At 42.8% G+C, this 25,709-nt stretch overlaps 1 protein-coding gene across 2 annotated transcripts in view; it reads right to left on the bottom strand.

Moving 5' to 3' along the window:
- Pdpk1 (3-phosphoinositide dependent protein kinase 1) overlaps window positions 1–25,709 on the bottom strand; it is a 65,970-nt gene that overhangs the window by 19,542 nt on the left and 20,719 nt on the right. For both annotated transcript variants that reach the window (XM_052196957.1, XM_052196958.1), the window contains exons 2-7: window positions 16,154–16,423; window positions 12,597–12,639; window positions 12,202–12,339; window positions 6,697–6,841; window positions 5,917–6,014; window positions 3,606–3,681 (exon numbers count right to left, since the gene is read on the bottom strand). In XM_052196957.1, coding sequence (XP_052052917.1) covers window positions 3,606–3,681; window positions 5,917–6,014; window positions 6,697–6,841; window positions 12,202–12,339; window positions 12,597–12,639; window positions 16,154–16,423 — 770 coding nt within the window. The remainder of the gene's footprint in view (window positions 1–3,605; window positions 3,682–5,916; window positions 6,015–6,696; window positions 6,842–12,201; window positions 12,340–12,596; window positions 12,640–16,153; window positions 16,424–25,709) is intronic.

Raw genomic sequence — 25,709 nt, 5'->3', positions numbered from 1 at the left:
AGGGAGCAGCTCCCGTGGCTAGGCAATGGGCTTGAGAGACAGCTCTGTCACTGTAGGTGGCTCACTATGATTACCTCACATGTTCTATGGGCATAATTTGTGCTCACTCAGGAGAGAAGAGAGAACTGGCTGCATGGGAGACTCAGAAGGACCAGGATATATACAATACATGGTCTGCACCTGTTCTTCCCTTTTTGGACTCTGTTAAAGTCCTACTCCTCTTCTAAAAATATCTAGACTAGTAGTAGAGCTAGGTGGCACAACCCTTTAATCCCAGCACTTGGGCAGAGGCAAGTAGATCTCTAGGTTCAAGGGTAGCCTTGTTTACAAACTGAGTTCTAGAACAGTAGAAGTGTCTCAAAAAAACTAAAACAAACAAAAAAATTGTAGACTGTGCATTTTATTTGTAACTGTTCTTTTCTTTTGAGAGGGCTTTACTATACTGCCCAAGCTGACCCCAAGCTCACAAGTCTCAATCCATCCTCTTATCTCAGTCTTACAAGTGGACCATTCTCAATGTCTCGATAGTTTCCTCAGTATAGATAGATGTCACAGATGCCCAGCTATCAGGAGCCCTGAGGATGGCCCCTCTCCTGTCAAAACTCTTTCCTGGAATGTCTGGCTTTCCTGTGCTCTCTTGAGTCACTGAGATGACATCATACACAGGTGTCATCTATTTGACTTCCATTCTCAACTATCCCCAAGTACTAGGTGTGTGCAGGTTTTGTGGGCTGCTAGCAGTAATTTGGCATCATAGGATATGAACAACCACCACCACTTAAGACAAACAGTGCAGGCACAAATCAAATCGTGTAGCCAAGCTCTATCTTTGCTGGGATGTCACTAGCACTGACAGGTAAGGCCCTGAGATTGAACACAATTTTAAAAACTAGAAATCTAAGTTATAGATTAACAGTGTGAAAGAATAAAAATATTTTACATATAGCTGGCAACTACTTTGGAGAGGGGTATTTGTTTGCATTTAGACTTTGAGACAAAATCTCATTCAGCTCAGCATGGCCTAGAACTACTGCTGGAGCTGAGGACTCATGGCTGATCTTGATCCTGCCTCCACTGCTAGAAGAAAAAAGTATGTACTACCATGCCCACCTCACTCTGTGTGTGTGTGTGTGTGTATGTATTTGCACCACGTGTATACAATGCCTTTGTAAGCCAGAAGAGGGCTTCAGACCTTCTGTGACTGGAGTTAGAAATGTTTGTGAATCACCATGTGCGTGCTAAGAATTGAATCTAAGTCCTCTGGAACATCAACCAGTGCTCTTAACCACTGAGCCATTTCTCCAGCCCTATCTTACTATTTTCTATGCCTGGTTTTCTCTAGTCTTTGTCTAGGTAAAACAGGGAGTGAAGCAAGAAAATCAAGTAGCAAAATAGCTACACCAAAGCAGAAGAAGGGCAGGGTAAAGCCAAACCACCCAAGGCCTCTCACAGTCCCCCTAGAGTGTAGGAATTTCAACAGTAAGGGCTTAGGGAGTTTCTCCTCTGTGGAATATCTCAGCATTCTGTCTTGATTTACATTTTGGCTCTGAAAGCTGCATACCAAGGCTTTCTAAAGTCTCAGTTGGTTTCTAAAGTCTTGAAACATTGAAGCGGAACTCCAGAGCTCCAGCTCTGTCTGTTTCGTCAGAGGGAAAAGAGGGTAACCCCGAGGCCAAGTATCTGTATCATCCCCAGGTAACATATAAGCCTATCAGCACTACCCACAGAATAGGAAAGGTCAATAAATTATGATACTCTAATGCAACAGAAAAAAATGCATAGCTGAATAAAGATGTATACAGATACTTTAATGAATCAGGCGATGCATCATCATGAAACCAGAGCTCACACTGGGTATACTGCATCACTGCATGTGTGTGAAATCTTCAAACATTCAAAAAATGCACCAAAAATCTGTGAACATACATATAGTTTGCAATAATTTATAGGCATTCCACTTAAAAATTAGGGAAAAGACCCTCATTATTTTAGAAAGCTTAAGAAGACTTAAAATTCAAAAGCAAGAGACACAGTGAAGGCTCTCTCAAAACACTGTCCCATTTGCATAGTGTCCTCTATCTGTGTTTTATATATTATAGAGAACATGAACTCTATACAGTAAACATACATATACATCTCCCCTCCATGCTGATGGCTCATGTGTCTGACTCCCAAGAGCCTGGAATTGACACACTCACAACAGTACGAACTGACAGGGAGGAAAGCTGCACAAACTACTAGAGCAGGACCCTCACAAGAGACCAGGCAGCTGGGGTTAAACAGATACAAAGCAGTTTAGCTCAAGACAAGAAGCACCCATCCATATCTTCAAGGAATAGGCTCTGTCTCCTGAACCTGCTCCCCAAACCTTGAATCTATGCCCTAAGGTTGCTCCTTAATCTCTTAAGACAGTGCCTGACCTAAGACTAGCATGACATTAGGTCATTGTCTCCCTCCAGAACATCCCTTCTTTACTCTCTAACCTCTGATCTCTAAACAAACAAACAAACAAGTAAGTGGATGGATGGATGGATGGATGGATGGATGGATGGATGGATGGAAGGATGGATGGATGGGTGGATGGATGGATGGATGGATGGATGGATGGATGGATGGGTGGGTGGACGGACGGGTGGACAGACGGACGGATGGATGGAAGCCCTATCCCTTACAGACTGGAGAGATGGCTTCGTGGATAAGAATGGTGATTGCTCTTCTTGAGGGTCTAGGATCCATTCCCAGAACCTACTTGGTGGTTTGCAACCATCCTAGCTCCAGTTCTAAGGTGTCTGACATTATCTCATAGTCTCCATGGGTCGCACACATGCACATGGTACACAGACATGCTTGTAGGCAAAACACCCACACACAAAAAGCAAAACCTGTTTCAGTGCCAGTCTCTGCATCACTCTATACACCCAATGATTCTATTATAGCCGCATCTCTCAAAAAACCTCAATGCTATGTCCACTGCCAGGCCTACTCCAGGACTATATGCTCTGGGCTAGAAGTTTCTTCCTTCTGCCCCTCCAGGGCTTCTATCTACCTATAAGGAACCCACAACACTAAAATAAGTGCATGTCTACTATAATCCTGTGGAGTATGGCAGCCACATTTGTCCACTTGGATGGCTTTCTACCCAAAAGAGCAACAATCAGCAAGGAATTATAAATTATAAAAGTAGAATGCATACATATCAAAGAAAAAGCAAATGTTAAAAAATAAAGCAGAAGACTAAAGTCTCTGGGCCTCACTATGTATCTCTGGCTGGTCTGGAACTTGCTATATAGACTAAAATGGCTTTGGATTCAGAGATATACCTGCCTCTGACTCAGAGTATTGGAATTAAAGGCATGCACCATTAAGCCCAACCATTTTTGTTTGTTTAGCCACAAGGTTTTACTATGTATCCCAGTCTGGATTTATACTCATGATCCTCCTAACTCATCCTCTGAGATGCTGGGATTATAAGGGATTTATTGCTGTACCAGGCACATACTTCACTAGCTAAGACCTACTAAAGTTTCTCTTTCAAATAGTAATTCCTATGATTAAATCTAGTAGATATCACAGATAGAAGGGCAGTTGTATTAAAAACAAGTTACCTTTTACACGCCGACTTCTCTGTGAGCAGTTCTGGAGAAACATATTGTGCTGTTCCTACAAATGAGTTGGCCCTGGCTAGAAAGTGGGGAGGGAAGAAGAAATGTCATACTTGAGAATGCAATCTGTGGCCCCTCATCACACTGCCTTTTTTGTGTATTCTTCAAGGTACCCACATCTAACTATACAGATGGAAGCTGGTTGTCAGCTTAGCTGGTCCCCTGGGATAGACTGAGCCATCAAAGGACCCTCCCTACCTAAGGATACCTACTGGACCTCCACCTGGCACCTCCTTCCTAACACCTACTGCGGGAGGTACTCATATTCACCCATCATCTTGTCACTAAAGCAAAGCAATGTGAGGACAAGGGACCTGTCTGTGGTATAGTCCGATGAACTGGTGGCACCTAAATATATATAGAACACACAACAGACAAAAACAAACAGGTACAGATCAGAAGCCATCCTCTTTTTAGTCACCACTAGTTTTGGTACTCAGAACTAGGGCAATGAGACTTAGGCTTCTAGCCCAGGGACCCTCTACATTCCACTGCCTGTAATCTTGGCCAATGAGACATCCATCTGCAAGCTAAGGGTGAATACCATCTGCTCTGAACCCACTCAGAGTCCACCTCCCATTTACTCCAGGCTTCTGAAAAGCATGAAAACTCAGCTTCCATGTGGCAGATAGAGCAGGGCTACATTTTTATACTTTTTAAAGTGGTTACTGAGTAGTAAGATTAGTGTTATGCTGAATTATCAAATTCTGAAGAAAATCTACACAAAGAAATACCCAAAGCACAGCACAGCTGAACAGCTCATTCAGAATCACAGATACATCCGTGTTCCAGTTTTCAGGCAAGAAAAGACAGCATAGGCATGATGAGAAAACAGACTCTCCCGACAAGAAAGAGTTGAGATGGGGTGGCTATTTGGCTCAACTTTTTAATGGATAATGTTCAAGACTAATACAAGGTTATACAAAGCCTATAAAGTCAGCTTTGTTGGACAGACAGATAACTACACTTACTAGGAATGAGTCAATCAGATGCAGGGATTAGGGCATCTCAGCAGAGAAAGACGGGGCAGGAAGGGCACAATACTCTACCTGTGAAAGTCTTTTTCCTCAAAGACAAGCTTACTATCCCCAAAGGGTGGTGTAAATATGTTACCAGTACAGGAGGAATGTACAGAGGTAAAGAACATATAAAATTTGACAAAGAACATGCACGGGAACAGCAAAGTTCCATGAAGGGAAGCCAGCAAGCCATCTCCTACAGCACCATGTGAACAAAACCTGTTTCATTACCTGGACTCTATTTTAGCTCTAGCTACAATCTTCTCTGGATCCCATTTACTGGCTTGCTATTTGTGGAGACAGGCCAAAAGACTACTGCGCTGTGCCCTCCCACACTTTTTTCCAAAAAGTAGCCACAGCCATAGCCAAAGCCATAAAAGCACATACTATAAAGTTCTTATCAACTCTTCCTTCCACTAACACAACTGCTCCAAGCCTGTGGCCAACCATATCCCACAGCACCTTCCTTAATAGTCTTCCTCTCTCACACTGAGACCCCAGTATAGGCAAAAGGCCAGGCAGCTTTGAAGAACCTCATGCATCTTAGAATCAAAGATCCTTTACAAGGTCATTATTAACTACCCAGCTTTCCTTCTCCCCAGAAGGACCACCAGTGAGTTCCTGTCTCTACTCAATGCCATGGCACAGCCCTCCGGTGTCTAACTGTTCTCTTTTCTATACCTCCAGAGGGGCAGTTTTTCTGTCTCCTGAGGATGTTAGTGACAAGCCATTCTACTTTTCTGGACCAAAAAGATTGTCCTGATAGTAAAAGTATTGGAAAGTGATCCAATGCTATATGCTAACTCTAAACAGGACTTGGAAAGTTGGTGATTATAAACAAATAAAATTTTCCTAGAAACTTCCTTAGGCTACCTGGGCCATCACAGGTAGCTGTACATGTCAGATGGGGAGTCGGAAGGACAGGTGAGAGGAAGGCAGTGGAATCCAGGGTGTACTTCACAAGACACCACCTGCAATATCTATGCACAACCAACTCTACCACAGTTCACAAGTGCCCCGACATGATGCTCTATGGAGCAAGAACTGGCAGAGCTTTCTTTGGTCTTCCCCTACTCCTAGAGTTCACAAACTGAACAAAAGGAGCCAAAAGGAATCTCTGTATTAGTGATAGTCACTACACAATGCAACATGTGGCTTAAAGTTGTTCTCAGCCTTAAGCTCAGAACAGGACTCTGTTAAAACAAACAAACAAACAAACAAACAAACAAACATACCTTGTTTGCTCTCTGGGGATAACACTTTTGCTGTTCCAAAATCTGTGATTTGGATGTGCATGTCTTCATTTAACAAAATGTTTTCTGGTTTAAGGTCTCTGTAAAAGAATTTTACCTTTGAAATAAAATGTTTAAAAGTAGCAGCATTATCACATGCTCAACATTTTGTTGGAAACAAAATTATGCAATGAATCTTTACCTTTACAAGACTAAAAACCAAGAATACAAGCCCAAAGTTGACATCAAACAAGTATCAACACCTCAGGATATAGGCACCTCAAAATCACTTATAACTGTATCATTTTATCTTTATAAAACAGGTAAGTAATTACAAACTTAACAACTCTGGTTCCAATAGCCAACCTTGCTTACTTCATCTACTACTTTCATTGACATATTATTGAACTTATTTTCTTAGTTCATAAAGCACAATTCTAATTTGCCTTTTATCAAAATGAGTAAGAAAATGTGACCAGAATTTTATTAAATAGACACAAAAGTTGCAACTGACAAGATAAAAAGCACCAAACATCTGAGTTGCTAGTGTCACAGAAAGACACCACCCAAGTTGAACTGATAACTTAGACATGAACTTTCAAAGTGCAAGGTCCTTTTACTTCCAGCCTGTTTACAGCTTTCTCAGTGAGCCACCATCTGAAAATACCTACATCATAATTTGTATAAGGGGAGCCAATGTCAACCCCAGAGGACTGGTGTGCCATTGGCCCTAACCATCACAGAAACTGTGCTATACACACCATCTGGGGCAGTGTCCATTACCTGTGAATGATGCCCTTGCCATGCAAGTACTCTAAAGCAGACACAATCTCAGCCGTGTAAAACCGGGTACAGGTCTCATCAAATGAACCAATTTTGCGGATGTATTTAAGTAGCTCTCCATTTTTGGCATAACTAAGGCCAAAATCTGAATATTTTGTGGTTAAGGAAGAATGGAAAAATATATTTTTCCTAAAAATTAACCTTAAAAATCCTGTAAGAACTTTTTTTTCCCCCTGAGACATGGTTTCTCTGTGTAGCCCTGGCTGTCCTGGAACTCACTCTGTAGACCAGGCTGGCCTCGAACTCAGAAATCTACCTGCCTCTGCCTCCCGAGTGCTGGGATTAAAGGCGTGCGCCGCCACTGCCCGGCTAGAACTTTCTTTTCATCAAATGCAAATTGAAGGTACCTGTGCTCCAAGATAAGTTGCCCTCTTAAGGGTCAGCTCCAAGACCAGGTGCCAGCACAGAATTTCTAAGAAAACATGGACAGCACCTTTCAAGCCCACGTGTCCTTCTAGACAAATGGTCCCCAGAGGCCGCTGTGGCCTATGAAAGGAAGCCTCTAGATGGCTATTGGATCAATAGACCAGGGCCAAGGCGCCAAATGTGAATGGCTTTAAAGTACACAGTTCTGAAGACAGAGTCCTATCAGAACCCTGAATGACTGCCACCATTGTGAGCCTTGCCTGAACTTGCTGTATTCCATGGACTATGCTAACAGTCGTAGGCATAAAAGTGTCATGCTTTATAACATTTTTAGTTTTCCAAGTCACTTGATATCTCTGGGAAACACCTGCTGGAGACTGAGGAATCACCACTCCTGGCACCTCCGTGATACGATGTGTTCTGCTCGTGCTTTCCTTCTGTGAAGGGGACTGAGACTGACAAAAAAACAGCTCCAAATGACCATTTTTCTCCAAAGTACCACACATTTGTGTTTCTTACTGGAAATCTCCAGGTATAACCCCTCCAGCAGCCTGGGCCACAAGGGCCCAAATACTGACTAAACTAAGTAGCAATGATGAGGCCAAACTTGAAATTCATACACAAAGCCAAAGTGGACTTCTTGCTCTTTTCTGGCTTTTGTCTGCCAAGGCACTGCTATCAACAAACAAGGAAGAAACATGAAGCTCTAGGTAAGAAAATAACCCAGAAGAGACTGGACTACAACCAAAGGTGGTAAAGATGCCCCTGGCAGGGCCATCTCTGTCAACCTATGCCTCTCAAGTCAGACCAAGTCTGACAGAGACCTGAAACATGTACTATGGAGAATAGAATAGTACTATGTACTATGGGTCTTAGGCCCAACTGCATCCTGTCTGGTCCCTCAAAAGGGAGGCTGATGCCTTGTCCTGGCTAGTTTTGTGTCAGCTTGACACAAGTCATCTGGGAAGAGAGACTCTCAATTGAAAAACTACTTTCTTAAGATTTGCCTGTAGGCAAGTCTCTAGTGCATTTTCCGAAACCACTAGCCCATTGTGGGTGGTGCCATCCCTGGGAAAGCAATCTTGGGCTGTAGAGGCTGAGCAAACCATGGGGAGCAGGATAATAAGCAACACTCCTCCACAGTTTTTGCAACAGTTCCTGTCTTCTTTTTTTTTTTTTTTTTTTTTTTTCTCCCCTGAGACAGGGTTTCTCTGTGTAGTCCTGGCTGTCCTGGAACTCACTCTGTAGACCAGGCTGGCCTTGAACTCAGAAACCCACCTGCCTCTGCCTCCCAAGTGCTGGGATTAAAGGCATGCACCACCACTGCCCGGCAACAGCTCCTGTCTTGAGGTTTCTGCATGGATTTACTGTCTTAACATTCCTCAGTGGAGGACTGTAGTGTAGAACTCTAAGCTGTAATAAACCCTTTCCTCCCCAAGTTGTTCATTGCCATGGTGTTTTATTACGGCAGCAGAAACACTAAGCCATGCCATGGAGCCACCAGTTCTGGCCTAACATAGGCTAACAGCAGGGCCTCGCTAATTAGGAGCCCAGGTATAAGGCCACACTGGTCATGGGATCAAGAGAACAGGGGGTAACATCTCATTCTTTCCAGCTTCACGGTTTTGACCTTTATCTGACCCTTCACTGGTTCCTGATTCCTGTGAGAGGAACACCTATGTGTCTCAGCTCAGAAGGGAAGCAGAGGCACGTTGTAGCTCTTAAATATAGGAGGTGCCTGGGATTATTTCTCAGGCTGATGGTTCTCTGCAGTTATATCCTTCTCCATTCCAGAATGTTCTGGTTGAGAGATTAAGCAATTGACTCAGGTTCACAAAGAAAACAATGGACAGGACCAGAACCCAGTCCTCTGGTCAGAAGCAATGGTCCTGACTCTATGCAACAAATGAGGCATCACAAGGACAAGCAGGTATAGATTAGTCTGGTAGGAACTCAAAAATAGTAGGGTGGAAAGTAGCTGAGCCTGAGACCTCTTGATCTTCATCTGGGAGTGAAAAGTTCCCCACTGTGTTCACTCTGATCAAGCCAGTACTATGCCAAGATAGGGAAACCTTGTGCTTGACCTAGTCTCTGGACTCTCTTTTCCACAGCCCCATAGTATATCTGATGAAGAACCCTCAGTGGTCCCTGTGTGATCCATCTGTCTATTTTCAATCTTTGGCAGAGGTGTCCCCAGGCTCTGCCCCATCTCAACCTGTTCTGAATGGGTCTAGGTTCATCCAGAGTCTCCTGAAGGTAGCGAAAGGAGAATACACAAGGACTAGTCCCTCTGCCCCACTTTAAATTATGACTAAATGTCATCTCATGTCTGGCACTTCTTCATATAAAAAGTTCCATTTTTTTTTTTCATAATAAAATGTAAGTATTATCAGTGAGGCAGGAATCACTGAATCTCACTCTCATGGCAAATAGGAGAGCCATTATGACCCTTTGGGGGTATATGCCATGAGACAAAGACCTAGAGTTCTTTCCACCTGAACTGACATGGCCAGTCCCATTTGGAATCACATAGAACACTCTGGTCTGGCTTCTGAGCTCTGATCCTACCACTGTGTCCCTGACAGAAGATGTTAAGCATTTGTGATTGATTCTGTCTTGGTTATCCAGTCTTGTTGAAATCTGGGTGTCTCAAGGGTACGGAGGACTAGAAGACCTGGTTTCCAGGTAGAAGTATGAGGTGGTAAGATCTTTAAGAAGCAGGGTTTACTGACATGTCTGTGGGTCATCAAGCTCCTGAGACTCACTGGTCATTGGAAAGTCCCCAAAGAAGATTGCCATGAAAGAAGCAAACCCAAGCACACCTACTCAATGATACTGCCTGGCTTGATATGTGATCCTTTTTTCACACATGGTCCACTATCCACTATATACAGGGCTACACCATGCACCATGCATCCCATTTGGACACTCAACCTCCAAACTATGAACTAAGCAAATTTCTTCCCTTCAAAGAGTTATATGCCACAGGCATTTTGTAGCAATGACACAAAGCTGACTAGTAACAGAGCTTCGAGGCCAAAAAAAACATTGTTCTGAACACTGGCAGAAAAGTTTAGGCCTTTAGACAGAAACAATTCTGGGTCAAAATTTTTAAAGCAAGGGGGGGCAGTTGAAGAACTCAAAGAGGGGTACCAGGGAAGAGACAACATTTAGAATATAGATAAAATAATTTAATAAAAAAAAGTTTAGGCCTGGGCCTGGACCTCCATCTGGTAACTACAGATTTCATGGACTCAAAAAGGGGTACTTTCATGCACAGGGGACATAAAAGAGGAAATCAACACAGATTCAGAGAGATATGTAATGAAATATAAAGAGACTACTGGACGAGTCATGACAGCAGAAGTGGGACCAGAAAGCCCTATTTGCTCTAAAGACCATCACCATCAACACATCTGTTCTCCTGAAACCTACTGGACCTTCCACTAGTACTCTCAGCAGGCCCTCTGCAAAGAGCCCATTTGGTCTGTCTCTGCTGCCTCGCCTTTGTCATGAACTTTGCCCCCAAGAAACTGCCTGTCCAACTTTCAATAACTTGCTCATGGGCTAATCTTCTAACCAGGAACAGGCCACATACTAGACTGCCTGGCTGATAAGTGGACAGGCCCTCATCAGAACCTATGTAATCTGTAGCTTCTGAGTCTCCATGTTCCCAGAAGCTTCTTCTGGGTAGCTGGACAAGTGGGTAACAACTCTTATCTGCATATCGCCTCCTCAAAATGGGTCCACGCAGACTTCAAACAAGCACCACATGTATCAAATGACAACTATTTTTTATTTCATCTAGCCATTGGTCAGTCTCTCTAGGCTCAAACTGGATGACAGTTAGACCAGGCTCTGAAGGCAAACACCACCAGACACCTAACTTTGCTTTCCCCAAGTCTAGATCACAAGGTACCAGAATCAGAGCAAAACCCAAACTCCTCCATACTAGGAAAAAAACAGAACTGGCAGCAGGACTTGACAGCTCAGGGAGCTGGCTCACTGTGGGCCCATATGCATCTGCCCTCATATCTACAGAGCTCAACGACTCACTCCAGACACTCACACCTGCCCTTCCTGCTACCTGGACATTTGACATAATTTTTAATAGTCTACGCACAAGCTCTCCCAAAGTATAATCAATCCCACTAAGAAGGAAGAGCCTTCCCTTATCAGCATTTTGTTTATCTCCCTATAAATAAGCACTTCGAAAAGGAAGAATGGAGAGATTCTCCATTCACAAGCAGATACATCTAGCAGAAGCCAGAGTTGTCATTAAAAGTGAAAGCGATGGTGGGAGTGTTGGTGCATGCCTGCAATCTCAGCACTTGGGAGTGAGGCCAATCTGGTCTAGACTGAGAGTTCCAGAACAGCCAGGGCTATGTATTAAAACCTTGGGGGTAGGGGTGGGGTGGGGTGGGGTGGGGTGGGAAACAATACCTAGGTAAAAAGGAAGAGGAATGTGGACAAACAGCAGTGAACATCCATGCAAGGCGAATCTGCTGGAGTGGCAGGTTCAACAGCTCCAAGGAGCTGGAGCAGCTGAGCAAGCCCAGCAGACAAAAAGCTTCAGGATAGCACTCTGGGCTCCTGTAAGTCACTCCTGAACTTCTTCAACACCCAGTCAAGTTGTCCTTCCAACAAAACTTAGTAACTTGGAATAGAAAAGGGTATTGAGAAGTTAATGCCAACTCCAAAAGCCTAGAGAGGCCCACAATCATTTTTCCCCTCAGGCCCTCAACTTTTTAAAAGCAGGAGTCAATAATACCTAACAGACACTCCAGACAGAACATTTGCTTGAGGAATGAAGAAACATTTCTACATCAATATCCAGTAACCACAGCTAAAACAACAACAGTCCAATAAGTACAACATTTATCAATAAACTCCTTAACACTGTGGGCACAATGGTGAGCCTCAACCATGTGCTGGTACTGTCTACTACCTCCAAGGGTATCAGTACCCACAGGGATCTGTGCTGTGCCCTTTCCTTTCAAGGAACAAACAATGCAGGCACTAATCTAAAACACAAGGTGGTTTTCAGACCATGGTTTGCACTGACCATGCAAAGGATACACAGCTTTTCGTCGTCCTGAAATGTAAAGTAAAGTTTCACAAAGAAGGGGTGATCCAGGCGTGACATCACATCTCTCTCTCTAGTTACGTACGGGACTTTGTTTTCTTTTATAATATGACGTTTCTCCAGAATTTTAACTTAAGGTAAAAGAGAAGTAAGTTTACTAATATTAGAAAATGTAAACAGACAAACAACAACAAAACCCATTAATTTTTTAAAGGTAACTGGCATAAACAAAGGTTGTCCCCAAACCACCCACCCAAGGTTTAAAGGGTTGAAGACTAACCTTGTCAGATTCTAAAATCAGCACAGGCCCTGCGACTACCCAGGCTGCCATATGCATAAAAGCGGCACGCCCTGAATCCCAGACACAGTCACTGGACTTAGTACTTACTAGCATATTCTCTGGAAGTGGCCAGTTCCCGGGCCAGAACAACCTAGTTTGGGGAGGAAAAAAAAATGTAATAATGAGATCAGTCTGATAAGTCACTGTCTCCCAGACTATACACACAATTTGAAATTACATTTACAGTTACAATGGATTCTGTACTAACAAGCACCAGAAAGCCGCTGCTTGTGTTCGTGTGTTCTAACAGTTAACAGCAGCACAATAATGGTAAACAGTGATTGTGTCATTGTTTTCAAAAGTTCATAGTCGGCCAGCTACCAAAAGTTCTCATAGTATAGTCAAAGTATAAATTAAGAACCAATAGGCATGGCAGTACACATCTATGATCTTCAATACTTGGGAGTTAGAGGCAAGAGGAGTCCAAGCTTTGAGCAACTCTGGGTTATACAGTGAGACCCTTTTTCAACACCCTCTATGCCAAACAAAAAAAGTACCACAAGTAGCTACTAGAAATTTCTTTAGAAAAACTTCAAGAATATGTCTTTTTAGCTGGGCAGTGACAGTGCACGCCTTTACTCTCAGCACTCAAGAGACAGAGACAGAAGGATCTCTGAGTGTGAGGACAGTCTGGTCTACAGATCAAGTTCCAGACTAGCCAGGGCTACACAGAAAAACCCTTTCTCAAAACAAAACAAAACGAAATAAAACAAAACAAAGAAAAAGAAAAAGAATATGTCTTTTTAATGTAGATCCTAATAAAAAGGTGACTGACTTAGGCTTCTCATTTGCTGTCATATATTTCATTTGATAGCAGGAACATAGTTATGACTCTACTATGAACCAAGAGGTAAAACAGCACAGAGCAAACCATCTTTACATAATGTTCTCCATACAGAGCACATCTCTGCCTGTGCTTAGACTCCACCCACTTAGGGACAGAGCACTAGCAAACCCTGGGCACACCTGAGGTACCAGGCTGAAAAGAGCTGATAGGCCCAAGGTTTAACCAGAGCCTCAAGGAGCAGCTTTTTCAAAAAAAAAAAAAAAAGCTTTTCCCCTACATGGTCAATAAATATAAATGGATGTGTTGTTGAAATAATGGACTGATAACCAAAGTGCAAAGAAAAGAAATCACTGGGCCTAGGGAAAAACTTTAGAAGGCCACAGGCCAGGGTCACCTGGCTTCTGGTTGTTAAGTCACATCCTGTGACAGGGCTCCTAGAAACAATCCTGGAAAAGCACTCTGAGATGCCCATGCCACCAGGAACAAGGAAGGACTGAATGTATTTAAGTAGAAAGAACTAAAAAAACTTACTAAAGGAACGCATTGCATATACTGACTCCCCAGCCTTGAGGGCGAAAGGAGCAGGCTAGAGTAGTGTACTCCCCCTGGGCTGGAGAGTATATATAGTCACATTCCTTCATGAACATGTATGGAGGTTTTCCTATGTATGAAAAGGAAAGTCGGAAAGCACCATGGTTACTGGGGGGTTGGGGAGGGTTGCTTTTTGAGATAAAGTCTCACTATGTAACCTTGGCTGGCCTAGGCTGGAGCTCCCTATGTAGACCAGGCTGGCCTTGACCTCAAAGAGATCCACCTGTTTTAGCCTCCTATATCCTAGGATTAAAGGATGTGCCATCATGCCCAGCTTGTGATCAGATTTCTAAACTTAGCATTTCATAAGCAGGTTTCCTACAGAACAGGAGCTTCTAAAGAAGTGCATGGGATATGTTGCCCCATGTCACCAGGGGTGATGTCATCACTATCTTGGATGTGACAGAGTACTTGGGAGCCTGTCTGCTCTCTAGCACTAGTTTCAGGCTCTGCCAAGTGAATATCCTGCTCAATCTGGTAACTGTATGTCCTTTACTCCTCCCCTGGAAATCCAATTTAAGTGTTCACTATTTCAAGAATAGAGAGATGAATCAGTGTTAACACCTAATTTGAGCTCCAGAGCTACAGATTGCAAAGAGCCAGGAAGGAGCCTCCAGCCTGGCTGTGTTTTCTTTCCCAGGTGCCTCATGGAGTTAGTTCAAAATGGCACTGAATAAGGGTGATTGTGTCACCAGGAAGAATGGTGCCTAATTTACAACCCTGTGAAGATAAATACAAAGGAGTAAACTGAGAAAAAGAAGTTCATTAGAACACCAACTCTAGTTGAATGCACCACCCACAGAGTTCAAGCAGCTCTCATTCTGCAAGATCTGGTGAGTACCAAAGGCACAGGGAGTGATCTTCATGATTGGAAGATTTTTTTCATAAGGCCACAAGCCTTCTATGTTACTTCTCCAGAGTAGCTAATTAATACCTAAACCTTACAGAGCCAACAAAGTCAATTTAAGATGAGATGTTAGGAATGTAAGTAAGCCTAATTTATGTTTTGTTTTTTTAGAATCTTTCATGAATATAAAAAAGTAAGAAAAAATTTTCAGCCAGTCATAGTGGTGCTCTTCTTTAATGGGTGTACTGAGAAGGCACAGGCAGGTAGATCTCTGTGAATTCAAGGCCAGCTTAAGCTACATAAAAGCTTTGGGCTAGTTAGGCTAGGTAGTGAGATCTTGTTTAAAAAATAAATAAATAAAAATTAAAAAATAAAAAAAAACTAAATAAATCTTAAAAAAAAAAAAAATCTAAAGGGCTGGAGAGATGGCTCGGGGATTAAGAGCACTGACTGCTCTTCCAGAAGTCCTGAGTTCAAATCCCAGGAACCACATGGTGACTCACAACCATCTATAATGCGATCTGATTCCTTCTCGTGGTGTGTCTGAAGACAGCAACAGTGTACTCATACATAAAATAAATAAATCTTAAAATAAATAAAGACAACAAGAGAACACAATTTCTCATATGGAATCTTCAACGAGTCAGGTATAAGGAAGACTGGTTGTTTAGGAACTCTCAAAGGTTATGAGCGTCTGGAACTGCCCTGGAGTGCCCATGTCAGACTGGAGTTGGAACACAGAAATCTGTTTCATTGGAGAATGTTTTGAATTGTGAGTGACAAGGGCCTGGACCACTCTGCAGCAATATCCACTTCGCCTGGGAATTAAAACAAAAATCTGAAGGCCAACTGTCCAACAAATACAACAACAGTTTTAGGTGCTAAAGCAAGCAAACAAACAAAAACAGGCCAAAGAGGAGAGAAGGGTGTCACTGAATGTTACCAAAAGTCTCCAAAGAGATATTAACTCTGATACTAGCTTTCAATCTAAGGAACTTTAGCTTCCTATGGCCTGTCCATTAAGACAGGAAGACACATAATCTTCCAGCATAAATCAACAAATGGTTTTGTTTATTTATTTGTTTTTGAGACAGGCATTTAATATGTTGCCAAGTAGGCCTTGAAATTTCCAGGTTCAAATTCCTCTGCCTCAGCTTCCTAGGTATAGGCCAAAAACAGACAAAATCCAGTTTAACCATGCTTTCTTCAGGTGGTTGGCTAGGAAAGGTACACTCCCTCCAAGACTCTAGTAGCATGCACAGCAGGAGACAACCCACAGGAGTAAAGGGAGAAGAATGCCTAGTCAGGTGTTCTCAGCAGTCAGTGATTCCAAGAGAACCCTGCACTGAACAAGCAACAGCAGCAGAGGCACATACTCACTGTTGAAAAAGAGCCCTCGCCAAGAATTTTCCCAAACTTGAAGTCTTCAGGGCGTTTCTTGCGAGGCTGTGGTGGCAGCTGGGCAGGGTGCTGCTGCAAAGGGTTGGTACTTGGTCGGGCTTCAGCTGTGGTGCTGTCCATGGTGGATCCCTGCCTGCTAACACCACTAGGAATGCCAGGGGACGAGCTGGGCTCAGTCTGGGACCTCACCATTGATGGGGATGGGCAGGAGCACAGCACCACACTGGACTGAATGGGCACAGCGTCATACTGCAGGTACAGAGGAAAGAGGTAAGAGTCAAATGGTGCTGTTGTCCCAAGCAGATGAACCAAGTGTAAGCACTTTATGACTCCCTTGCTCATACTCAGGCATATTCTCACATTTCTCTTAACTCCAACCACTCCTCAAGGCCAAGCTAAGGAAAGCAAACATAACATTGTACATTTGTAATTCTGGAGTATGTTTACTTTATACAGAAACACCCAATGCTGGCAAGACTTATGCTCAAGCAAGAATACTCGTACAATTATGGCTGGCACCCAAAAATGGGTGTTACTATTAAAATATTTTGGAAAGCAATTTGCCCAACTGTCAACAAAGTGATTATAGAACTGTCAATGAGAGAAATATGAAAGATGAGAGGAAGCACATAGTTGAAGTTGGAAGCATAAGCCAGGTGTGGGAGTGCACACCTGAAACCCTAGCATGCAGAAAATCAAAACTTCTGAGCCACCCCGGGCTACAGAGCATGATCCTGCACCAAAAAAGAAGGCGGGGGTGGGGGAGGGGTGGGGGGAGTCACTGAGAAATAAAATAAGTGTTTGGAACTAAACTGGCAGCACGTAAACATTGTATCCACATCTATAAATGCCTTCTCTTCAGTTCTGCCTTTGGCATGTCCTCATAGTGGTAACACTATCTTAACTATAAGACTGAGGAGATAAAGCTCAGTCAGTAAGCTACTTGATTTGTAAGCAGGGAACCTAAATTCAATCTGCAGAATTAAAACAAAAAAATGTGGGCTAGGGTTATAGCTCAGTCGTAGAGCAGGTGCCTAGCATGCATAAGGTCCTGGGTTCAATAACTAGTACCCAGCTCTCCCCCCAAAATCAACAAAAACAATAAGAAAAATCCAAGCCTGGTAGTCCCAGCACTGGGAAAGTATAAGCAATTCCTGGGGTGCTAACTGGCCAGCCTATTAAGCTGTAAGAAAAGGGTAGATTGCATTGTCCAAACACATGTACCACACATCCACACACATACTAGCATAAAATTAACTCAGGCTAGGCAGTAGTGGCACAGACCTTTAATCCCAGCACTGGGGAGCAGAGGCAGGCAAATGTCTGAGTTTGAGGCCAACCTAGTCTACAGAGCAAATTCCAGAATAGCCAGGGCTATACAGAGAAACCCTATCTCAATAAACAAACAAATAAATAAACAAATAAGCAAGCAAGCAAACTAAAAATCAAGTGAACTCAGCATACCCAAGTTACTTAGGTACTAGTCTGTAACAGTCCTCCTCACTCAAGAACTCCAGAAAACGGAGTTTAATTTTCTTTCTCAGTGACTCCCGCCTTCTTTTTTGGGAGGTGGTGGCGCGTGCCTGTAATCCCAGCACTTGGGAGGCAGAGGCAGGCGGATTTCTGAGTTCAAGGCCAGCCTGGTCTACAAAGTGAGTTCCAGGACAGCCAGGGCTACACAGAGAAACCCTGTCTCAGAAAAACCAGAAAAAGGAACTCCAGAAAACTTTATAGCTCAGTTCTAGAATGCTTGCCTAGAATACATGAGAATCTAGTTCAATTGCCAACATAAAAAAAAAATTTAAAAGTACACAACTTGATGGAGTTAGGTCCTGAAATCACACTATCTCTTAAACCGCCCACCTGTTCTGTAAAACAGTACATCAAGGTTGCCACTGACCAAAAGGTGACCCATTCAAAAAAGCAGACTGCTCAAAAAAAAAAAAAAGAAAAATAAAAAAGCTAAACCTAAGAAAAGGCCATGAGTCCACATGTTACAAAATTAGGTGGGTTGTTTCTTTTCTTCCTTTCTTTCCTCCTCTTCCTCCTCCTTCCTTCCTTCCTTCCTTCCTTCATTCATTCATTTATTTATTTAGCCTAACAATATAACTCTATGGGCTAAGTAGACTAGTTAATCATTCATTTATTCATTCATTTATTTAGCCTAACAATATAACTCTATGGGCTAAGTAGACTAGTTAATTTATGTAAACATGGTAGTATGTTTGTGAGCGATTTAATTAGGACAGACAAGGATGATTGCTTTCTACATTAACAGAGACAGAAACACAGAACCATAAAGAAGCCAGGACTCTGGAAACACAGTAGTACAGGTGTGCACACAATAGCCAGGAGTGAGCAAAGGAAAGCTTAGCCAGCTAGAAGAGTTAGAGGAGACGCTCATCTTGAGATTGCAAAATGCTTAACTAATCTAGACAGAACATCTTGTGACCTAAACATAATGAGTAGGAGGAGGTGAAGAAGGGAGAGCAGATGGTAACACTGAGGGTGTCTTGCTTACCCCACAGTGCAGTATGTGACCCTGAGCTCCTGAGAGCAGACTCTCTGGAAGGCCAGAGTAGCAGCAGCATATTCCTAGCTAAGCAGCCACCATCGGTAACCACGTGCCTGCTCTGTGGCAGACAGAAAGAAAGGGCTTTTTCTTTCAGGTGTGTTTGTTGAATTCCTCATAATGCCAGGCAAAGTGTAAAAACATGAAGGGGCTAACCAAACACATTACTAATGAAATATGACCACCTGACTATAACAAGGATCTAAGAATCTCAGCAGAAAAGTTTTCACTTTCTTGTGTACTGAACAGTGTTCAAAGTCTCAGTGAAATGTTCAGCAGATGTAGAATTTAGTAAGTTGAATAAAAAAGGAATACAACAATATTAGCCAAGTATTTTCCACACACATAAAACCTGTTAGACAAGGGACATAGCATAATGGGTAAAAGCTTGTGCTGTTCAAGCCTGATGATCTGAGTTTAGATTCTTGGAATCCAGGTAAAAATCCAGATGCATACCAATGTGTCTGTAATCTTGGCATGTCTATGGAAAGATGGGAAGCAGAGACAGAATTCTCCAGAAACACTTAGACCAGCTAGTCTTAAGTATGTAGCACAGTAACAAACAAACTCCGCCTCTTACAAGGAGGGAAATGACTATTGACACTCTCACCACCTCATGTATACCCACAGATAGCACAAACACACTGTCACACATGAACACTCACACATACAGTGCAGACACACAATAAACAAAAATAAACTTAAAAAGAAAACTATAGGGGCCACAGGTATGGCTCTATGGTAAAGCACTCTCCTAGAATGTACAAGGCCCTGGTTCCATGCTCAGCACCACTAAGGAAGACAACTTAAAAGTCTATTGTTGCCTTAGATATTACAGCAAAATCTGAGAACTGCTCAGATGCTCTAGAGAAAAGTGCTAGGTAAGCCAGGGTATGCATACTTAGGAAACATGATGCAGCCCTTAGATATAAAGGTGTAAACACGTGGTTATTCAATGGAGGAGCTGGTAAAGGTTATATTAGAACCACCTCTTTAAAAAGCAAATATGAAATAACTTCTAATTAAATGAAATAAAGGCCAAGAGAGTAGTTCAATGGTAGAATGTTTGTCTTGTACATAAGTCCCCAACATTGGAGTGTGTGTTTGTGTGTGTGTGTGCCGTGAAATATATGTATAAGGCAGAACTGGCTGAATAAAACTAGTAGACTCTATAGAAGAAAGTGATAAGGGTGAGGGTGACAGAACTGAGCATTAGAACTACAGGTATTGCTAACATTCCATTTTAACAGAACAACAAAAACCAAATTAAATAAATTTAACTTGAGCCTAATGGTTTCAAGCTTTATGCTGATGAAAAAGGAGGCAAGTGGTTTTCTATGATGAAATCTTACATGCTCAAGAAGTTAGACTGAGCCAGGTATGGTGATGCACACTTTTAATCCCAGCACCCAGAGAAACTGAGACAGACTTCTGTGAGTCTGAGATCAGCTTGGTCTGCAGAGCAAATTCCAGCCCAGTCAGGCCACATAATGAGAGTCTGTCTCAAAAAGGTCAGTGTGCAAAAAAAAGAAAAGAAAAGAAAAAAAAGCTGGGGTGGGGGGTGGGAGCGGTGGCTGCAGCAATGCCTTTAATCCCAGCACTTGGGAGGCAGAGGCAAGCTGATCTCTGTAAGACCAGCCTTGTCTACTGAGTAAGTTCCAGGACAGCCAGGGCTACACAGAGAAACTCTCTGTAGCCAAACAGCCAAAAGCAAAGTCAGTATGCTATGGAAATATTCAGATATAAACTTTTGGTGTTGTTTTGAGATAGAATCTTATGTGGGTCAGGATGGCCTTGAACTCCTGATCCCACTGTAGATTATAGATATGAAATACCACAAGACATAATTCTCTCTTTTCTTTCTTCCCTCCTCCCTTCCCCTCTTCCTTCTATTTCCCCCTCCCTCCCTCTTGGGGAGATAAAATGTGTGTATGTAGCCCTAGCTGCCCTAGAAATCTCTATATATATACTAAGCTGGCCTCAAACTCAGAAATACACCTGCCTCTGCTTCCTAAATGTTGAGATTAAAGCTGTGCACCATCACACCTAACTCAAAAATATAAAATCTTAATAGATTGTGACAATCTGACTCGGGATTTGGAAGACCTAACTACATACCAACATACTTCTTGAACCAATGAATCCAGGAAAGGAGCCAACTGAGGTTTTTGGGGTTTTTTTGTTTGTTTTTGTTTTTTTGTTTTTTTGTTTTTTTTTTTTTTTTTGGATTTGGTTTTGTTGAGACAGGGTTTCTCTGTATAGCCCTGGCTGTCCTGGAACTCACTTAGACCTCGAACTCATAAATCCGCCTGCCTCTGCCTCCCAGAGTGCTAGGATTACAGGTGTGTGCCAACACTGCCCAACCAACTGAGCTTCTTGAGACCAAACCCAGGGCCTCACACATGCTAGGCATGTACTTTACCACTGAGTTACACCCCACTCCACATGGAAGCCCCAATAGGGGACAACACTGCTCCTTCACAGTAGTCAGGACCCATTCTCTACAAGATGCTGGGTGACACTGAAGAACAACAAAGAGTTTCAAAAAGCCTGCCACAATGGCTGCACAGACAGTACCACAGGCTGCAGGCATTCTTCTGGCAAGAGGGCAAGAAGTTACAGAAGAAATGGGCCTAACAGTCCCCCATCAAACTGGCTGTTTTGGGACAGAAGACCTTGATATCAAACACCCTTTGAGGGATACAAACAAATACTTTATACTGCCTTCAGGAACATTTACTAAGAAAAGTTATCTTCAGTTCATGCTTCCTGACTGCTAATTTTACAGTTCTGGCCCTTGGAGAATCCACTATAAGGCAAACCACTAGAAGCTGATGTATGGGCTTGTGGTTTTTAAGCATGGGCCTCAAGAACCATGTTTCTTTACCATCTAGGTGGTTTCCATGGTTATAATAAAAGCCTCCAGAACAGAAACTCAGAGAAGAGCAATATGGCCCAAGACAAGTCTGTACCTGAACTGAGTTCTACTGACCTGTTGTCCAAGCACCTACCTAGAGCAGTGTGACCAATGGCTCTTAATTCCTATGGCAGCTGCTGGCCAGACTGAGGCTCACTAGAAAACACAGGGCTCCCTTTACAGAGTACAACCTACCCCAGCAGACTCCAAAAACACCAGGCAGAGTGGACTCAGAAAAAGGCAGAGCATTACTGGGCACAAACCCTGCCAAATTCCTTTATAACACCCATCCACACATGAGACAGCAAGTGCCACAGAAAATATCCAGTTTACCTAAGCAAGTATATGAGAAGTTAGGAGGTGCATAAGAGTTGAGATCTGGAGAACAGGAAATTTGTATTTGTTACTACTGGTAGTGTTTATTAGGGGGAGTGCCAAGAATAAAACTTAAAACAATTGCAAAAGCCACAGATAGAGGACATTTCTCAAAGCAGGCATTTTTCACTGTAGAATATAGCATTTGATGTATCCTTGATTTGGACCAATGCAAAAGACATCAAGCCTCACCCCCAAAACACATGGTCAGTTCAGATGTGTCACCAAAGCTACTTTCCCAAGAAAAGTGCCCATATCTAGTCCACAAACAATTGGCTGGCCAGATTCTGTATTCTGCAGTGAAAAATGACTGTTCTTAATTGCTAAGCCATATTATATCACTCCAGCCCCGCTTTGAACTTCTCAATGGAATTTTATTTTAGGCTTGAGTGATACTGTCAGTCATCTTTTTTTTTTTTTCATTTTTTTAATGTATTTATTCTCCAACCCATTTTCATCCCTGGTTTCCATATTTTTTTATTCAATATAATTTATTTACATTTCAAATGATTTTCCCTTTTCTAGCCCCCCACTCCCCAAAAGTCCCGGAAGCCCCCTTCTCTTCCCCTGTCCTCCCACCCACCCCTTCCCACTTCCCCGTTCTGGTTTTGCCGAATACTGCTTCACTGAGTCTTTCCAGAACCAGGGGCCACTCCTCCTTTCTTCTTGTACCTAATTTGATGTGTGGATTATGTTTTGGGTATTCCAGTTTTCTAGGTTAATATCCACTTATTAGTGAGTGCATACCATGATTCACCTTTTGAGTCTGGGTTACCTCACTTAGTATGATGTTCTCTAGCTCCATCCATTTGCCTAAGAATTTCATGAATTCATTGTTTCTAATGGCTGAATAGTACTCTACTCCATTGTGTAGATATACCACATTTTTTGCATCCACTCTTCTGCTGAGGGATACCTGGGTTCTTTCCAGCATCTGGCAATTATAAATAGGGCTGCTATGAACATAGTAGAGCATGTATCCTTATTACATGGTGGGGAATCCTCTGGGTATATGCCCAGGAGTGGTATAGCAGGATCTTCTGGAAGTGAGGTGCCCAGTTTTCGGAGGAACCGCCAGACTGATTTCCAGAGTGGTTGTACCAATTTGCAACCCCACCAGCAGTGGAGGAGTGTTCCTCTTTCCCCACACCCTCTCCAACACCTGCTGTCTCCTGAATTTTTAATCTTAGCCATTCTGACTGGTGTAAGATGAAATCTCAGGGTTGTTTTGATTTGCATTTCCCTAATGACTAATGAAGTTGAGCATTTTTTAAGATGCTTCTCTGCCATCTGAAGTTCTTCAGGTGAGGATTCTTTGTTTAACTCTGTACCCCATTTTTTAATAGGGTTGTTCGGTTTTCTGGAGTCTAACTTCTTGAGTTCTTTATATATATTGGATATTAGCCCTCTATCTGATGTAGGATTGGTGAAGATCTTTTCCCAATTTGTTGGTTGCCAATTTGTCCTCTTGATGGTGTCCTTTGCCTTACAGAAACTTTGTAATTTTATGAGGTCCCATTTGTCAATTCTTGCTCTTAGAGCATACGCTATTGGTGTTCTGTTCAGAAACTTTCTCCCTGTACCGATGTCCTCAAGGGTCTTCCCCAGTTTCTTTTCTATTAGCTTCAGAGTGTCTGGCTTTATGTGGAGGTCCTTGATCCATTTGGATTTGAGCTTAGTACAAGGAGACAAGGATGGATCAATTCGCATTCTTCTGCATGCTGACCTCCAGTTGAACCAGCACCATTTGTTGAAAAGGCTATCTTTTTTCCATTGGATGTTTTCAGCCTCTTTGTCGAGGATCAAGTGGCCATAGGTGTGTGGGTTCATTTCTGGATCTGATTTAAGATTATATTTATTACTGATGAAGTGAACTGTTAGCACAAAACTGTGAGAAGAAACACTAGGAATAATCTCACAGAACTTAAAATGCCAAAGGCTGGCATTTGGAAACTGCATTATCAAGCAGAGTTCCAGCCAAATTTGTGCAAGAATCCAAGAGAAGATGGACCAGAAAGTGAGGAATGGTACCCGAGGTAGCACTGGCTCAGCACAGGCCTTGCTGAATTCATTATGGAGAGTAACAGGTAAGGAGGAGATGGCAAGCCAGCTGCTTGGCAAGAGGATAGTTCCTGTGCAGACATTTGGGCTTCTGACATCTTTGCCAAGTGTGCTTCACCCTCTCTGGTACTATCTCAGCCTGAGTTAGTGTACCCAGGCTTTTCCTCTCTGCATCTGGCACCCCTAACACTGAGGCTTGTACTTTTTCTGCTCTGTGGGGTGGCTATTCAGTGCTAAGCTCCCATGGAGCCACAAGCCCCTGGAGATGTGAGTATCATTGCCTCTGAGACCAGAGTAGGTTCTTAATAGGATCTGTTCACTTTGGGGCCTGGTCTATCTTTATTGTAAGGGTATCCTCTTCTTTCTAGGAGGTTTAATGGGGTCACTGCCTCTGTCCACTGACTGCCGTTAACATTTTTTCCCACGAGTGAGAATACCAAATCTAGTCCATACCAGGTTTGACCCTAGTTGAGAGCCACTGGGAAAGAATATTTACCAGAATTTCTCAGATAGAACTTGTGTTCCTCTCAGATAACACGGGTTCCTCTTGAAGGATTGGCCTTTAGACGTAGCCGTGCACTTGACAGCCCTTACAATGGGCTGTTTATCCAGAGGACCTCAGTTCAATTTGCAGTACCCGCATGATAGTTTACAACAGTTTATACCTTCAGTTCCCAGGGATTTGACACCCTCTTCTGGCATTCCACATAGTATACAAACATATACAGGAACAGCACCCATATACATAACACGGTAAATGTTTAATTTAAAAAACTGTTTTTATGTGGATGGGTTGCTTATATGTATGCCTGTGTACCACTGCATGCTTGTGGAGATCAGAAGATGGTGTCAGATCCCCTGTACTGGAGTTACCAACTGCTATTAGCAAAGATGTGGCTCTAGGAACCAAACCCAGCACCTCTGGATGATCAGCCAACAGGCCTCTTAACCACTGAGCTATCTCTCCAGCTGCAGATTTTTAAAAATTTTTATTTTACTTATTTATATATTTATTTTAAGTTTAAAGGTACAAGGGAGAAAACAGTCAGGCAAGACTTATTTCTGTGTGAGTTCAAGACCAGCCTGGTCTACACAGCAATTTCTAAGCCAGTCAGGGATACATAAAACATAAAACAATGTCTCAAAAATAAATAAACTTCAGTATAAATCAACACAAAACTAGATGTCTCTGCTGCTGACTCATGTCTGAAGTCATTAGCATGCTGTGGGCAAGTACAAAATGCTCTGAAGCCTGCGCTAAGCCAAACTGGCATCAGTTTTTTGTTTGTTTGTTTGATTGATTGATTTTTTGGATTTGCTTTTTTCGAGACAGGGTTTCTCTGTATAGCCCTGGCTGTCCTGGAACTCACTCTGTAGAATGGCCTCGAACTCAGAAATCCCACCTGCCTCTGCCTCCCAAGTGCTGGGATTACAGGCGTGTGCCACCACGCCCGGATTAGCACCAGTTTTATAGGCAAGAAATAGGAGACTCAGGCAAAGTCAGAAGCAAGGTACATATTAATGAAATGCAGAATTATAATGGGTGGCCCTAGAAGAACAGGGGAATGATACTCTGCTTGGAAGCACACCACAGAGCAGCACTTTTAGTA

This window comes from Apodemus sylvaticus, chromosome 10 (genome assembly GCF_947179515.1).
Source record: "Apodemus sylvaticus chromosome 10, mApoSyl1.1, whole genome shotgun sequence".
In the NCBI taxonomy this organism is placed as follows: Eukaryota; Metazoa; Chordata; class Mammalia; order Rodentia; family Muridae; genus Apodemus; species Apodemus sylvaticus.
The sequence above is the reverse complement of the archived record's forward strand: the minus strand, read 5'-3'. Positions and strand labels throughout refer to the sequence as shown.